The sequence below is a fragment of the Pseudonaja textilis genome, chromosome 2, assembly GCF_049901715.1.
Source record: "Pseudonaja textilis isolate UNSWEBS1 chromosome 2, rPseTex1.2, whole genome shotgun sequence".
Classification (NCBI taxonomy): Eukaryota; Metazoa; Chordata; class Lepidosauria; order Squamata; family Elapidae; genus Pseudonaja; species Pseudonaja textilis.
Genome location: NC_141991.1, coordinates 222,177,493 through 222,192,949, shown reverse-complemented (window position 1 = coordinate 222,192,949; position 15,457 = coordinate 222,177,493). Strand labels below are relative to the sequence as shown.

The 15,457-nt window shown below is 35.2% G+C and overlaps 2 protein-coding genes across 4 annotated transcripts in view; one reads left to right on the top strand and one right to left on the bottom strand.

The window, feature by feature from the left end:
- Positions 1-336: 336 nt before the first annotated feature.
- Positions 337-7,733, bottom strand: TMEM167A (transmembrane protein 167A). Its single transcript, XM_026718786.2, has 4 exons — positions 7,694-7,733; positions 5,165-5,274; positions 3,621-3,655; positions 337-1,413 (listed from the first exon to the last, which is right to left on the bottom strand). The coding sequence occupies exons 1-4, from the start codon at positions 7,694-7,696 to the stop codon at positions 1,343-1,345; spliced, it is 219 nt and encodes a 72-aa protein (XP_026574571.1). The 5' UTR covers positions 7,697-7,733; the 3' UTR covers positions 337-1,342.
- A 100-nt stretch (positions 7,734-7,833) lies between these two features.
- XRCC4 (X-ray repair cross complementing 4) overlaps positions 7,834-15,457 on the top strand; it is an 89,052-nt gene continuing 81,428 nt past the window's right edge. The window contains exons 1-2 of one of the 3 annotated variants that reach the window (XM_087927109.1): positions 7,853-8,033; positions 8,218-8,346. The gene's annotated coding sequence lies outside the window, so the exon portion shown is untranslated. Of the gene's footprint in view, positions 8,034-8,217; positions 8,347-15,457 lie in introns of all 3 variants that reach the window. The other 2 variants (XM_026718758.2, XM_026718749.2) reach the window with 2 other exon arrangements.

Genomic DNA, 15,457 nt, shown 5'->3' with positions numbered 1-15,457 from the left:
TACTTATACAATTATACTGATATACTAAGTAGGCAACAGGCAAATAGAGATCAGATTAGATAATTAATTTCACCTAACAGTAAGCTAATATTTATTGTTTTTTTCAGTTTTTAGAAGCACTATAATACTGATAAATACTGGTGAAATGTTTAAAAGACATGGTTTGGTGTTTCTGAAAAACATCCAGATTGTATTCCATTTCCCAATAGGTGATAGAAACACATGCATGAAATTTAAGTCCTGGAATTTAATAGTTTCCAACCATAAGTAAGTGTATATAATTGTTTACTAAAAAGCAGATTCAAGGTGAAATATAAATATTAACAGTTGACTGTATTACATAGAAATGTTTGTTTAATAAAGTCGTAACAGAACAGAATAATTTTTAAAAAATTATTTTCTATTGCATGTGCTTTATAATGTGTAAAACCTATAAACATAACAATCAGAAAAGCTCGAATGAAATGGATTTGAAATCTTCTGTCCCAAATAGTCTTAAGTTTAACTCTCCCTTACAGTTTAATATAGATAGTTCTTGACTTATGACCACAATTGGACCAGTATTTCCACTGCTAAGCAAAGAGGTTGTTAACTGAATTGTGCCTAATTTTAAAACCTTTTTTGTCATGGTTGTTAAGTGAATCACAGCAGTTGGTACGGAAATTACATGATAATTAAATGAATCTGGCTTCCCCATTGACTTTGATCGGAGATCACCTGGGAAAGTTACAAATGGCAATCACAGGACCCTACAACGCTGAAACTGTTGTAAATAGATGCCAGTTGCCAAATGCCTGAATTTTGATCACATGACCATAGGGATGCTGCAACAGTTGTAAGCGTGAGGACCAGTCATCACTTTTTTTCCATGTTGTTGTAACTTCAAACACTCACTAAATCAATAGTTGTAAGTTGAGGACTATCTGCATCTGTTTTCTATTGTGATACAATTTTACTTTCTTTTTGTCTGTAGTAATTAAAGATTTTTTTCCTATAGCAACATGAAAAAAATAAAAATAAAGACTTTTAAATAAAGAGCATTTAAAAGTGTTTCGGGATTAACATCAAATCATCATTGGCAGACATAACTCACTGTTGTAGTCTTAAAAAGCCTTTACTGAAATATAGAATAATTAACATAAATAAAGGTTATCCAATCAAAAGGAGTAATAGCGGTATTTTTTTCAACATCACTGCTCTTTAACCAAAAATACTGAAGCACAAAAGTTTTCTTGTCCAAACAAAGAAATCGAGGTGTAGAATGTATTTTTGTCTTCTATTTCTTCAAGTCTTTTATTTGATTGCAAATTGACAGCAGCATGTTCTTAACATTTTCTCATTTTTATTGTACAAATAGAATACTGAAGGCCATTGCAATACAGCATACCGCTACGTAAGGGCTCTTCCGTTCACCTGGAAGAAGAAATAATACTGAATTACTATCTCCTTTTATATAAGGAAGCATTTTGTCCCCTAATTCGAATGAAATAAAATACTGCTATTTAAGTCTGCAAGTGAATACAATAAAAGAAGGATGGTGGCATATTCAGGTTGTAAATGTTATAACAGTTAATCCACAAATTCTCCTGAAATTCACATTTTCCACAACTAGTAAAAGGCATTCTATTGCACATACACACAAAGAATTCAAAGGTTCTTTTGATAAATTAAGCGGCACGCTAATAATAAACTATTTTTCTTTAAATAAAAATCTAAATGCCTGTTAAAATGGTTTATTCTTTTAAGATATTGGTGCAATAACTAAATATAATTTTATTCTTTTCAACAGGTAATTTCCTCAGCCAGAAACAATTCACAATTTCTTCCATTAAAGCAATATTATAAAAATTAACATTACAAAACATCATTACTTGACAGATATGTAATTAAACTGCAAATAGCTGTATGAATTAACATATGCAATTTCACATCTGTTTAGAATTAATATTGAGCTAATCCACCTCACAATATTCATGTGTTGAAGTTTTCTGTTTTTATTTTTCTTGAAGAAAGCACCCATCATCCATTAGGATAGCATGTCTGTTAACAATACTTTCCAAATAGGGAACAACTTATCTGAAAGGTGTGAACATTTAAAAGACTTCCTTAAATAAAAGTAGCAGAGTTGCATTTTACATTAATGAATATTTATATAAAGTGTTAAAATAATCAAAATCCAGTAAAAATACTTAAAGACATCTGGATTTCCAAGACAGACACTTATGTGTAACTTACAGGATCATACAATGCCAATTACTTCTAAAGGGCCAACTCGGTAATATATGGTTTGTTGACAAGTAACAAGTACTTGTTTTGCAAAACAGTCAGTCCCCTAGCCTACTTCGAACACTGAGAAACTGTTGTTTTTAAGGACACTTTGTTTAACCTTTTCCTACAATCTGATCTTCCCAATTTCTGTGTAAGGACCAAAGTAGAAAGACACAATCTTTTCCCTCATCCATGGAATAGAGAGATGTGCCTCAGTGTGTGCGTACACATGCCTAAAGATTACTGATGTACAAAACAAAAATGGTGAGAGATTATAATACTAAAACTTTAGGTCATATTTAACTATAATTAACTATGATTTTAAGGCAAAATCATCATCAAACATTCTATAAAAATTAGTCCAAGAATCAACTATGCTGTGCATTGTTTGATATTTGATGTTTTTAAAATAGACCAGAAATCTTTCTTGTTAATACAGAAATTCAAGATCATGTATGCTTATTCTCTAAATCAAAGAAAATCAGACTTAATGTCAGTGGGTCAAAGTAATTTTTTTTGAAAATATACGAATGATATTATCTTGGGCATACAGTAAGGATGAAGTTGTCTTGGCAAACAAAGCAACATCTATCCTTGCTGTATTTGACCTCTCTGCAGATTTCAATACAATCAATCACAGTATCTTTCTTGATCAGCTCAAGGAATTGGCAGTACTGTTTGTGCTGGTTCACCCCCTTTCTCCATGTTTGGTTCCAGATGATGGTTATTGGGGAGGGGAGATTCCATCCCTAGTCCCTATATGGGGTGCCATGGGGTAAGATCACGAAGTGTCATCAATATGCTAAGTGATTTTGTGGATATCTTGAGACAGACAATTTGGTGCAGCCTTAAGGGATCAGGCTAGAAACTAGGAGAGTATGTATTCTAGTCCTGCCTTAGGCACAAAGCCAGCTGGGTGACTGGGCTAATAACTTTCTCAACCTTATAAAGGAGGCACTTCTGAGAAACCTTGTCGAGAAAACTACAGGGACTTGTCCAGGAAATCTCTGAGCACTGGACAGAATTAAATGAAAGAAAAAAAAAATGGATATCTTATCCCAGTGTCTGGAGGCTCCTGCTTGAAGAACAGGTAGTAGCCATGGCTAAGAGGGCTTTTTTACAGCTTTGTGTTGTTCATTAATTATACCTATTTTTGGATCAGGAGGGGGGAGGCTCTGTTCACACTTAGTCATACCTTGGTCACCACATTGGATTAGATTGTGGGAACTCATACCACTAGCAATTTGCATTTTTCAACCAATTTACACGTGCTTAAATGCTAGACTGAACTGTATTATTTGACAACAATATAGGCATGCTTGTATATGTATAAATGACTAGAAACTACTTACCGATTCTGGCACACTTCCAAAATATGCCCAATAATCTGAAAATATATGTTTTTATTTTTACTATGATTAGAAGCAAATTACAGTATTACAGATACAACAGCAAAGACTAATATCCCAATACTTATTTTTAAGGAATTGGAAATCTGCTAATATTTTTCATGTTCTAAAATGCTTTTGAATTGCTACAAATGCCATAACAAGTGACACAGCACACAATTTTAAGTGTTGCCCTGTAAATCTTGAGTTTGCTCATTTAGTTCAAAAATGGATATTATAGCCTGTTGTTACAATAACACTGTTGTATGATACAGCTGATTAACCTAAAGCTCATTAAAGCATCATTTATTTATTTATTTATTTATTTTATTTGTTAAATTCATTTCTTTCCTATTTCCATGGTGTTACTTTACAATGGCATCAAAGGCCACTGAAAGATCAGGAAGAGCAAGAATGGTTGCACTACCCCACCCTGCTCCTATCAGAGATCATCCATGAATGCAATCAAAGCTGTCCGTCCCATAGCCAGGCCTGACTCCTGACTGAAAAGAGTTCAGGAAATCTGTTTCAACTAGGATCCCCTGTAGCTGTTGAGTAATCACGTTTTCCACGACCTTCCCAAAAAAGGAAGATGGGAGACTGGACAAAAGTTGTTCAGGCAGGTGGGGTCAAGTGTTGGGTTTGTAAGGAAAAGACAAACCAAGGCCTCCTTAAAAGGTCCTAGGAATGTCCCCTCATGCACTGAGGAATTTATCACTTAAATGTGAATTCCAGAGGTTTCCAGAAGTTGCAGCCAAATTTTTATTAATGCTTTAGAGAAAATTATTTAACAATTGCAGTATACTAAAATATATTTAAATGGTAAAAATAGACATCAAATTACATTTTTTGGCTATTTTTTAATTTGGCTTTTAAAACCTAATGGCCTTCTTCATACCAGGTTGCTTGGAAATTCAATTTAGCTTCTGCAATCATTCTTAAACTCCTGAGTTTCAAAGAAAAGACATGGTGTCAAAAATATAGAGTGAACTCTATGAAGGATGTGCTACTTTTATTGCTTATTTTAAAATGATACATAAGGAAGTTTTATTTAGAAAGAGTGTTTTTAGATTGGGCATTTTAGCTTAATTAGTGTTTTACTGAATAAGTATTAAATAAGTTATTTTACATATTTATTATGTGATTTGTACATTGTCAGCTTCAAACTAGGTTTCAGCTACTTACAGTCATAAAAATGCCAAATAAAACCACAGAATTGTAAAATCTCCATAAAATAATAATAAAAAACAATATAGAACACTGAAGGATGACATTAACTTTTAAATTATTTTCTCTAATGGTCTAAATAGTGAAGTCTCATACTTCTTAGAAAGTAGGCTCCATTTTAAAAAAATGAAAATGTTCTGTGACTTATACTGTAATTAAGCTTTTGAGGATTAAGAATGATTTGTATTAATGAATCAATGTAAAAAAGTCAACATAGTAAAATTAAAAATAAGCAAGCTTACATGCATATGCTTTCCCCAAATTTCTAGAAATGCACATACCCTGTTTTATTGTTATCCAGTAATCTGGGAGCCAAAGATCTTAAGTATGCACATGTACATATAAGCAGTAAGATTACTGTCAGAAGACTCTGAAAATTGAAGATCGCAGACTGAAAGAAAATGTAATATATTAGTTACTCACCAGTTTTTAAAAGTTCTCTTTACTATATTAATTTACTTCTTCCCATAATACACAAATAAGAAATTGAATAGCCTATTATTATTTATGTTATAATTCTAATATATCCATTCTATCTAAAGCAAGAAGCAATGAAATACTAGACAATTTCTTTTTCAATATTGAGAATTTCATTCATAAATTACTTGCTTTGCAAATTAAAATCTTAGTTTGTATTCTATTTCAATAGTCAAAATGTTTGTTGGGTATCATGATCTGATTACAAACTTGGGCTTTTAAGCAAAACTTGGAATATACCAATCTAAAAGTAAGGGAACACTGAGTTCTAGTTTCATCTTAGGTATGAATCCAGCTGTGTGACCTTGGGCCAATCATACTCTCTCAACCCAACCTATCTCACAGGGTAGCTGTTGTGGGGCAAACAGGAGGAAGTTGTGTTGGATATGTTCACCTTCTTGAATTATTTGTAAAAATAATAAAGATGGGATACAAATAAATACTCTTGTCTTCTCAGTAAGAGATGACTGCATAAAGTCATGAGAAAGGGGCAGATTTTGCTCTTACCACGACAGTATCTCAAAGTGCAGTACAGAGTGAATCAAGTCATATATAATTTAGATGTAAACCTGGAGAGCTCAGGATATGTTTTATGTGCAGAAAGGCCCAGCTGTAATCCTTGACATCTAGTTTGGGTTCAGAAAGGCCAAGTTGATTTGTGCTTTAAACCTTGAAGAATTGATGCCAATCAATAACACTTATACTTGGCAGTCTCATTTGTTGTAATAGGTTTGTCTGTTCTCACAATGGATTCTAATTTTTTCAATCAATCAATCAAAATAGTGCTGGAAGGAACCTTGGAGGTCTTCTAGTCCAACAGTGGACCTATACCATTTTGAATAGTGCACAGTGTGGAAATTGAGATTCCGTCTTATGCCCCGAAAAGACAGGGATTTATTTGAACATGTGACTTCAGATATTAGTTTGAAGTAAGCCAGTTAGAATTGTCAATTCACACACTGTGTCATTGAACTAAGTGAGGAACTTTTTTGTCGACCAGATCTACAAAAATAGTTCTTACAATCAGTGCTGCTAAACAATTCTCAATCCTTCCAAGGATCTATTTCAAAAGACAAATTTTTCTTGCTACTTGACATGCTTAGGATTGTATTTCTTCTTCTTTTAAGGACCTCCTGACTCAATACCTATTATTTCCGTGACGTTTCTGCCTGCCATAGTGCAATTAAGTTTGTAATTAAATATAACTGATACAACTGTCCTAATTAAATGTCACAATTCTTTCACTTTCTGTCCCCTATTTTTTTGCCTCAAATGTAATAAAAGGAGGCAAAACAAAATATACAATACAAGCTGATTTTAAATAGAAATGGAAGGACACACAACTTAATGCAGCATAATTATCTCCATGTAAATACATCTTACAAAGTTATTGATTCTAATGTTGTATTGTTTTGGAAGGCTTCTTAACAAGTACTGCACCACATTTTCTTCTTGTTTTTGCTCCCTGTTGTTACGTCTTTGTTGTGGGGGGGGGAAAATTCTGTCATTTTTTAAAAATCACATTAGCCTTGTTTTATCTGTTGTCATATTGCACACTCCACAAAGTGCTGAGATTCATCAGACTGCAGCACAGTACAGGTTGAAAACTACAGTAGATTCTGCTTTGTGTTTTAGAAACAGTGATCAGCAAACAAGGCACCTAAATATTTTGCCTGGCATCTCTAGAACTGGTGTACAATTCTATGTAGCAAATATTTGTTTAGGACACCAGGGACAAGAGACAATGAAATCAAAACGTGAATCTTTTAATTGCAACAACTGTGCAAATTGACCACAAATGCTTTCAATACTGGTTACAAATGCAATTTTTCGACGAAAAAATAAAACCAAGGTATTACACTTCTTCGAATAATATAAAAGCAGCAGGCACAGAGGTAAGATAGGCAGTAAACAAACGCTTTTACTGCATACATACAGAGGCCTGTGTCTACACACAACCCATTTTTATCCACGATTAACTTAAACCGCAGTATTACTGCACCCTGAATTACAAAGGCAAGATTCGCACAAAACTGTTGAGGCACAAACGGGCCTAGATTTCGCCAACTGCAGTTTACACAAAAGAAGACGACGGGGAAGAGTAAGAAGTGATGCTCTCTTTTTGAGCCATCACCTTTCACGAAGTCGTCATCTAGGCCTCTTTTGCAATGCCAAAGGCGGGCGAGGCTACACTTGGGGGGAAAAAGGGGCCACAGCGGCCTTCCACGCGTGTTATCGGGCCATTCCCAAGGGCGCGCCCGCCAAAGGAGCCGCAAGGCCCGGCCGCCCGTGGCTTCCAAACTGGAGGCCTCTTTCCCGAACGCCGCTCTTACCATAGTTACGCGCCGCCACGAGCCACATCACACTTCCGGTAACCAGGGGGGCGGGATCTGAAAGAAAGATGAGCCTCAGGCGCCTGCCGATTGGACTGAGTAGAGACGCCGACGAGAAAGTGTCTGGCTTGTGATTGGAAGAAAGAGAAAGTGAGAGTCACTGAGCCTGGGAAAGCAAGGGACGGCGGTAGGTTCTAGATAGTTCATTTATAAAAAGAAAAAGCAAGGCCATTTATGTGTTCGTGTGCGTGCGCGCTTCCGTGTACGCATAAACACACACCACACACAGGCGGAGTTTACGCTTAAAAAACGGAAGTGGAATTTTTCAGTGCTGTTCAAGGTAGGAAAGGGAGGGTGGGAGCAGTAGCGCGATCGCATTTGTTGCAGCGCTCTTATTGTTACACTGATTGTATTTATTCCCCCCCCTCCCGCCCCGGCTCCTTTTTATATATATTATATATATAAAACTCAAGGCGGAAAAGATACTTTTCCTAGTTATTCTTCCTCTCAGATGTTTTGTGCAGGGAGGAACCGGCACAGTTGGAGATACACAAGACACACAGGGACACACCCCCAACCCACCCCGGCCACACTCATGGCATTTGATATAAAAGGTGTGCGTATATCAAGAGTACCAGTGATGCTCTCTCCGGGTCAGAGCTTCATCAACAATTTCTTGGCATTTTTCTCTCATTGGTTCAACACTGGTCCCATTTCTGCTTCCCCAAGCCAAATATGAGCTTCCTTCTTGTGTCTGCATGTGATTGTGAGGTAGCATAGGGTAAGAAGATTTGGTGGAGAAAGGTTACACCTTGTGAATTTGTGACTCGAGGACGTTTGAGAACTCAAAGGTGTCACAAGTGGGCTGAGGAATAGTATTGCATTTTTATTTTTCCCAATACCTATTTTTTTTCTCTTCCTAACCTTGCAAATTGGGAAAAAGAAAAGTGAAAACTTCTCCTAAGTGATTCATTGGCATTTGTGAGTTGGTTGACAGAAGTACACTTTCTATGTCACAGAAACTCTTGTGTTTTCTTACAAAGTTCTGATAGGTGAGCTGGTAACTTTTTATCAGGGCTTGTTTTATAGAACAGATTGATTCAAATCTCTGATCTGTAGCTTGTATATTGATAAATTTTGAAGATATTTTATTGATGCTTGATTTGGCCTATCTGATCAAATTACTCTATCAATCAACCACTTACTAATGGTCAAATTCCTCTTATTGTTTGACTTTCAAGTTAGTGACTACTTCCTTATATTTTCTTTTGCCATCAGTTGAATTTTTGTTCCATTAGTCATAGCATTGAAAGTTGATTGCCCCCACTTTCCAGTATTTCACAGTATTTCAACATCAAACTACCCAGAAATAAACATTAGTGAAATAAATCATAAATAGGGATATGATGACCAAATCTGGTATTAATATGCATCTTTTAAGTATTTTCTTTAGTTTTATACTGCTTCCTTTAGGCTGTCTGCCATGGCCTAGATTTTTTTTCCTGGTTAGTCATTTTAAGTATACATGCAGAGTTGGAAATTTTGTTCCTATGCATCATTATAAACTTACTTTTATTGAACCAGATTTTCCATTTTATTGCCTGATGTTCATAGATGTTCATACACAAGTTTTAATGTTCTGTAAATTTGATCCCAACTGCAAACTTGACCATATGATTTGTTAGTGGTAACTTTAGATAATTTATAATCTGAAGTACAGGCCTAAAAAGGATCTTTGGAGGATGTCCTCCACTTGCTTTTGGTATATGATTATAAAAACTGGTCATTTAGTCATACTGTTTTCCATTTAAAAAAACATTTCTATTATCTCATAGCTACTGAATTTATTCAAAAGCCTTTGACGAAAGATTTTGCCAAAATGTTTTTTAAAAGTCTTCAAGTATATAATGTCTCCCATATTGTCCAATCCAGATACTTTTGAACACTTCCAAATAAGTTTAAACATCGGTACATGAGATAGGACTTATATCTGTAAAGACTGAAGATTCTGCCTCAACAAACATTTTGTTCTTAATAATCCTTTTTTACATGAAACAAGATAAGGTAATACACTAAGAAAAAATACTCTCTCGATTTCTGTTCAACTGACCTTTTCCATTTTTGCAAAGGCCACCAACAGAACCAGCACCATGTCTGCATTGGGGAAATTAAGGGCAATAAAGTGAAGATTAAAGTCCCACTTCTTTTTAATATGGGGCCATGCACATTGCATCCATAATAAAAAAAGGCAGGACTTTGCCTATTCACACCCTCTCTTTTGGTGCTGTTGACTTCCCTGTGGATATTCTCCAAATATTTATTTGTTATAAAATTAGTTATGTTTATGTTTATGTAGATATGAACTGGCACAAATACATTGTTAAAAAGCTGTAGAAGTGGTTCTTTTCAGCAATCTTTCTCACGTTCCAGCTGTGCCAATATAAATCCAGTCTGTTCCTGGGCGCAAAACAGCTTTCTGATCTTTTTGTCTTGTGATGCATATTAGTCTATTTCAGCTCCTCTAATGTTTTTTCTTCAATTCTTGTCTTCTAACTGAATATCACTGATATGACTCTGTGCCATTATTTACACTTGAGTCATACTGTACTGATCTTTGACCAGATTCCAAATGATGGTATCCACAGACGAGTTCATCCTTGATTACAGTCAGTACATCTTGTGGTTGACTTAATCTCTTACTGTGCCCACTGTCCTAACATGACATCACTCTGCAGACAAGGCCTGCCTTTTTCATTCTTATCCGCACAGCATGGTATAATTCTTGCCAGATTCATGTTCTTCTGTTTCTTTTCTTCATCCTTTAAGCCAGTCTTTTTCTGCAACCAAACTCCTCTTCTTCAGAAACAACTTATAATAATTCTTCTAAATAAACCAAGAAGCCAATAATAATAATTACCTCAGTAATCTCTTTTCTTAACCTTAAATACTAAAATTCTAAAAAAGAAGGAAGGAAAAGGGGAAGGGAAGAGAAGAAAAGAGAAGGGAAGAGAGGAATTATTACTCTAAAATGCTGATTTCCTTTTTTATCTCATTTTTGAATCAGATAACTTTTTAATCATGTTATAAAAAGGTTCATTATCTCCAGGAATAGGGTACACATAACATATCAATAATATCCTAGTGTCTATGTTCTCTGTTGGATACTTTGGAATGGTAAGAACAAAAAATCAGGTCTTATTCTATATTTGCAAGAAATGTCTCTCTTTTGGTGTAGCAGAGACCATTTTCTATCTTTCTGTCAGTCATGATGTTATTTCTTTCTTTTTCAAATGAAAAAGAATCTATTTTCTTTATAAGTTGGTGTAACATTTAGACCACATCCAAGATTGTTTCCATTTTTATTATTAATTAGGCTTCTTTTATTAAAAAATAAATAGTAAATTGGATTGGTAAATTCCGATTTGAATGTTTAACAGAAAGTCATTTAAAATGATCCAGCAATGTTATGTGACTATGAGAATAAAGAGCAAATTAAATTCATTCAGTACACAGTGGAATACAGGTGGCAGGAAATGGATCGTAGCTGAGTTTAAGCATTTGACAAGTGTTGGCTTTGATTGTTTTCAATAGATCCAAAAAATTTCACAACATAAATTTCTAGGAACTGAGCTTTGTATTAATATATTAATATAATATATTTTATTACTTTGGGTCTATCATCTACTTTAAAAGTAACTGTGATTTTCTATTGAAAAAAAAAGAAAACCTGAAATTTAGACTTCTTCAGATGTTTTGATAAAAGGAATATTTAAAATCATATCAACATGTTTTCATTCCTTTACAGTTTTTCATTTAATGCACATTGTACATTTTCATTGTGAAAATCAATATTACAGTTATATTTGAATAAGTGCTGTGAGTTGATGTTAAATTAATATAAAATGGGAGAGAAATACAATATAATTCAGAAATGTAGGTATTTTAACATTGTAGTATTACAGGCATTTTTGAAGAGGGAGAGAATTCAGCAGATCTTTAAATATAAATATACCATTTATATTTAAAGTTCTGCTGAATTTTCTCCCTTTCTTGCTATTAATAGCAGCAAAAATACCATTTTGATGGATTTCTTGGGTTGTTTGGGGGGATTGCATCCTTTTAATCTTCAGTTTGGTTGTATATAAAACGTTATGTGTAGTTAATAAATTGGAATTTGGCATTTATAGTCTACTTCATGAAGTCGGACTAAACAGTTGGACTAAATTTAAAATTATGTTATTGAAATTGCCATTAATATGACAAATATTGAAAAATAAACATTTGTTATTTTTATTTCATGTTTTAGATAAGCATATTTATCATTTTCATGTTTTGGACGAACATATCTTTCTGTCAAATTTTGATGGAAATTTCTGATTTTCCTTCATATTATGCAGCAATTGCTGGCAAAGTTATACTGTGTATACTGAGTTTCATTTTGAAGCTTGTATGCTGCCAATACTCAAGTATTTGCAAGAACTTTTTAGGTTCCTGAGGAAATCTAATGGATTCCATCCATGATTCTTCTCCCTTTAATTATGGAATATAACCTTACAGGATGATTCAAAATAAATTGGAAGACTTTGCACAGCTGTATGTATGAAATTCTGAAAATGTTTTATGTGAGATTCTATGATTGCTATGGCTGATTTGAGTTTCAAAAGCCTGGGAGAAATGAATAAAAAAACACTAAAGAAGACAATGGAGGAGTAATCAGCAGCTAATACTCTCTTACAGCAGGGGTGTCAAACTCAAGCCCCGGGGGCCAGATCCGGCCTACAGGATGCTTAGATCTGGCCCACGGGGCTGTCTGGAAACAGCAAAGGACCAACTCGGGGCACCTCTGCCAATGAAAATGGAGCTCGGGAAGCTCTCCTTTTCACTAGCAGAGGGTTGCAGGAAGACGTCGCAGCTGAAAATGAAGCTCGGGAGCCCATTTTTGCTGATAGAGCGCTTGGGATGCCACATGCGCCCCCACACGAGTGACATCAAACTGGCACACTCACCCTGGCCATGCCCACTGTAGAGTTGTAATTGCAGGAAGGTCATTGACGGCAAACCTCAGATAAGGACAAAAGCAAATACAACTCAGACAAACAAAATCATTAATGCAAAGAAGGATTAGAGAAAGGAAGTAAAGTGTTAGACTTTAACTAGAGATAATTAATTGTGTTAATTACTATGCTAGACAGTAACAAAGGCTGATCAACAACCAAAGTTAACCAATGTTAGAGGATTACTAGAAATGTGTATAAATACAAGACTAGACTCCAATAAAGTCATCATGATTCATGTGATCATGATCAAACACCTCGACTGCCTCGTCATTACAACAGCCCACCCTGGCCCCCCAAGGTCAAACACAATCCTGATGAGGCCCTCAATGAAACCAAGTTTGACACTCGTGTCTTACAGTATTTATCCAAAGGCTGAAGGGCAGTTGGTTAAGACTAAAGCCTGTATCAACACCCAGGAACATGCTGCATGAGAAGAGGGAGGTGATGGGGATCAGATTTTTATTCTTCTCTCTCTCTCCCTCCCTCCCTCCTTCCCTCTCTCTCTCTCTCTCTTTCACACACACACATAGGGAGGGAGGGAGAAATCAAGGCAGTGAACATACCTAATACTCCTGCCTCCCATTTCCTGTCTTGTGAGATGAATTGGCCTGAGAGTGACTGGACCAGTCCAGCTGTTTTTTCATGCTTAAGGCAAACTTAGAATTCACAATTTCCTGATTTCTAGGCCACTTTACCATTATACCAAATTGATTCTCTTGCTTACAACTGTGAGTCTGATTAACTGATATGTAGGATTCCATCACTCCCTGTTTTGTTTGTTGAGAAGTTTAACTTTACTGTTTTAAATATAGGAAGTGTCCATCAGCAACACCCTGGTCCAGACTGTAATATTTATGAGGGTTTTGATTTCTGTCTCTGACCCTATCTTTTATAAAATGATAGCTGCTGTTTGTTCAATATGATTTACTATATAATAAATTAGTAGAAATGCAGTTTCTGTTTTGAGTCTGCATCCTTTATAATACGCAAGATAATTCCAATAAACTGCTTTAGATTTTTTAAAATACTAAGTTCATTAAAAAGAAACTTTTTGATATCTCAGAAAGAGCTTTCTTACACTGAAAAAATATCTATCACTTTTCATTTGTTCTTATTCATGTCCGATATTTCCCAACTCTCTCCACCACCTAAAACCCCCCAAAAATGAAATACGATTTTCCAAATGAAATTGTGGTGGTGTTTATAATCAAAATTAAAATAATCAGGCTTAAGTGAATTATTATGGTCTGAAATATTAGTTAAGAGATGGGGTCAGCAAAAACTAGAGAAATGTCTTCATCCTTGTTTATGTTAGTGCAGTTTCAGTGAAACCCATTTATTTATTTTTATTTATTTTATTTTATTTATTTGTCAATTGTTTACAAGATAATAAGTATAAGTGTATACATAGTTATGAATACATGAAATGGGTACATATAAGAAAAATAAAAGAAAAATAAAAGAAACAATAGGACAGGGACGGTAGGCACGTTGGTGCGCTTATGCACGCCCCCTACAGACCTCTTAGGAAAGGGGTGAGGTCAATAGTAGACAGTCTAAGGTTAAAGTTTTTGGGGTTTGGCGAAGAAACTATAGAGTCGGGTAGAGTATTCCAGACATTGACCACTCTGTTGCTGAAGTCGTATTTCTTGCAATCAAGCTTGGTGCGGTTAACCTTGAGTTTGTATCTGTTGTGTGCTCTTGTGTTGTTATGGTTGAAGCTGAAGTATTCATTGACAGGTAGGACATTGCAATGTATGATTTTATATACCATGCTTAAATCAGACCGAAGACGGCGTAATTCAAGGTTTTCTAGTTCTAGAATTTCAAGTCTGGTGGCATAAGGTATTCTACAACGAGTAGAGGAGTGGAGAACTCTTCTTCTGAAATATTTCTGGACTTTCTCAATTGTGCTAATATCAGATACGTAATGTGGGTTCCAGACTGATGAGCTGTATTCGAGTATTGGTCTAGCAAATGTTTTGTATGCTCTAGTTAGTAGTGTGATATTACCAGAGAAAAAGCTACGTAAGATTAGGTTAACAACTCTTAATGCCTTTTTGGCTATGTAGTTGCAGTGGGCTCTAGCACTTAGATCATTAGAGGTGAGTATTCCAAGGTCCTTTACAGAGCTTGGATCATCAACAAGATCTTGACTATTCAGCTTGTATTTTATTTTCTGATTTTTTTTGCCAATATGTAAGACAGAGCATTTATTTGTTGAGATTTGAAGTTGCCATTTGTTTGACCATTCTGATACACAGTCAAGATCTTTTTGAAGGGTAGCAGTATTGTCTGTGGTATTGAACAGCTTTACATCATCAGCGAAAAGAACACAGTTGCTCTTAATATGATCACAGAGGTCATTTATGTAGAGTATGAAGAGAGTTGGTCCTAGAACACTGCCTTGGGGGACACCACTATTGACAGGTACAGAATTTGATAGGACGCTCCCAATTTTGACCATTTGTTGTCTGTTTGACAGGAATGCTTCTATCCAGTTATGCAGTTGTCCAGAGATACCATAGGATTTTATTTTTAGGAGTAGTTTGTCATGTACCACTGAATCAAAGGCTTTACAGAAGTCTATGTAGATTGCATCTATTGTTTTGCCCTGATCAAGTTGTGTAGTCCATATGTTTTTGCAGTGTAAGAGTTGCAGATTACAGGATAGTTTTTTTCTGAAACCAAATTGTTTATTGGAGAG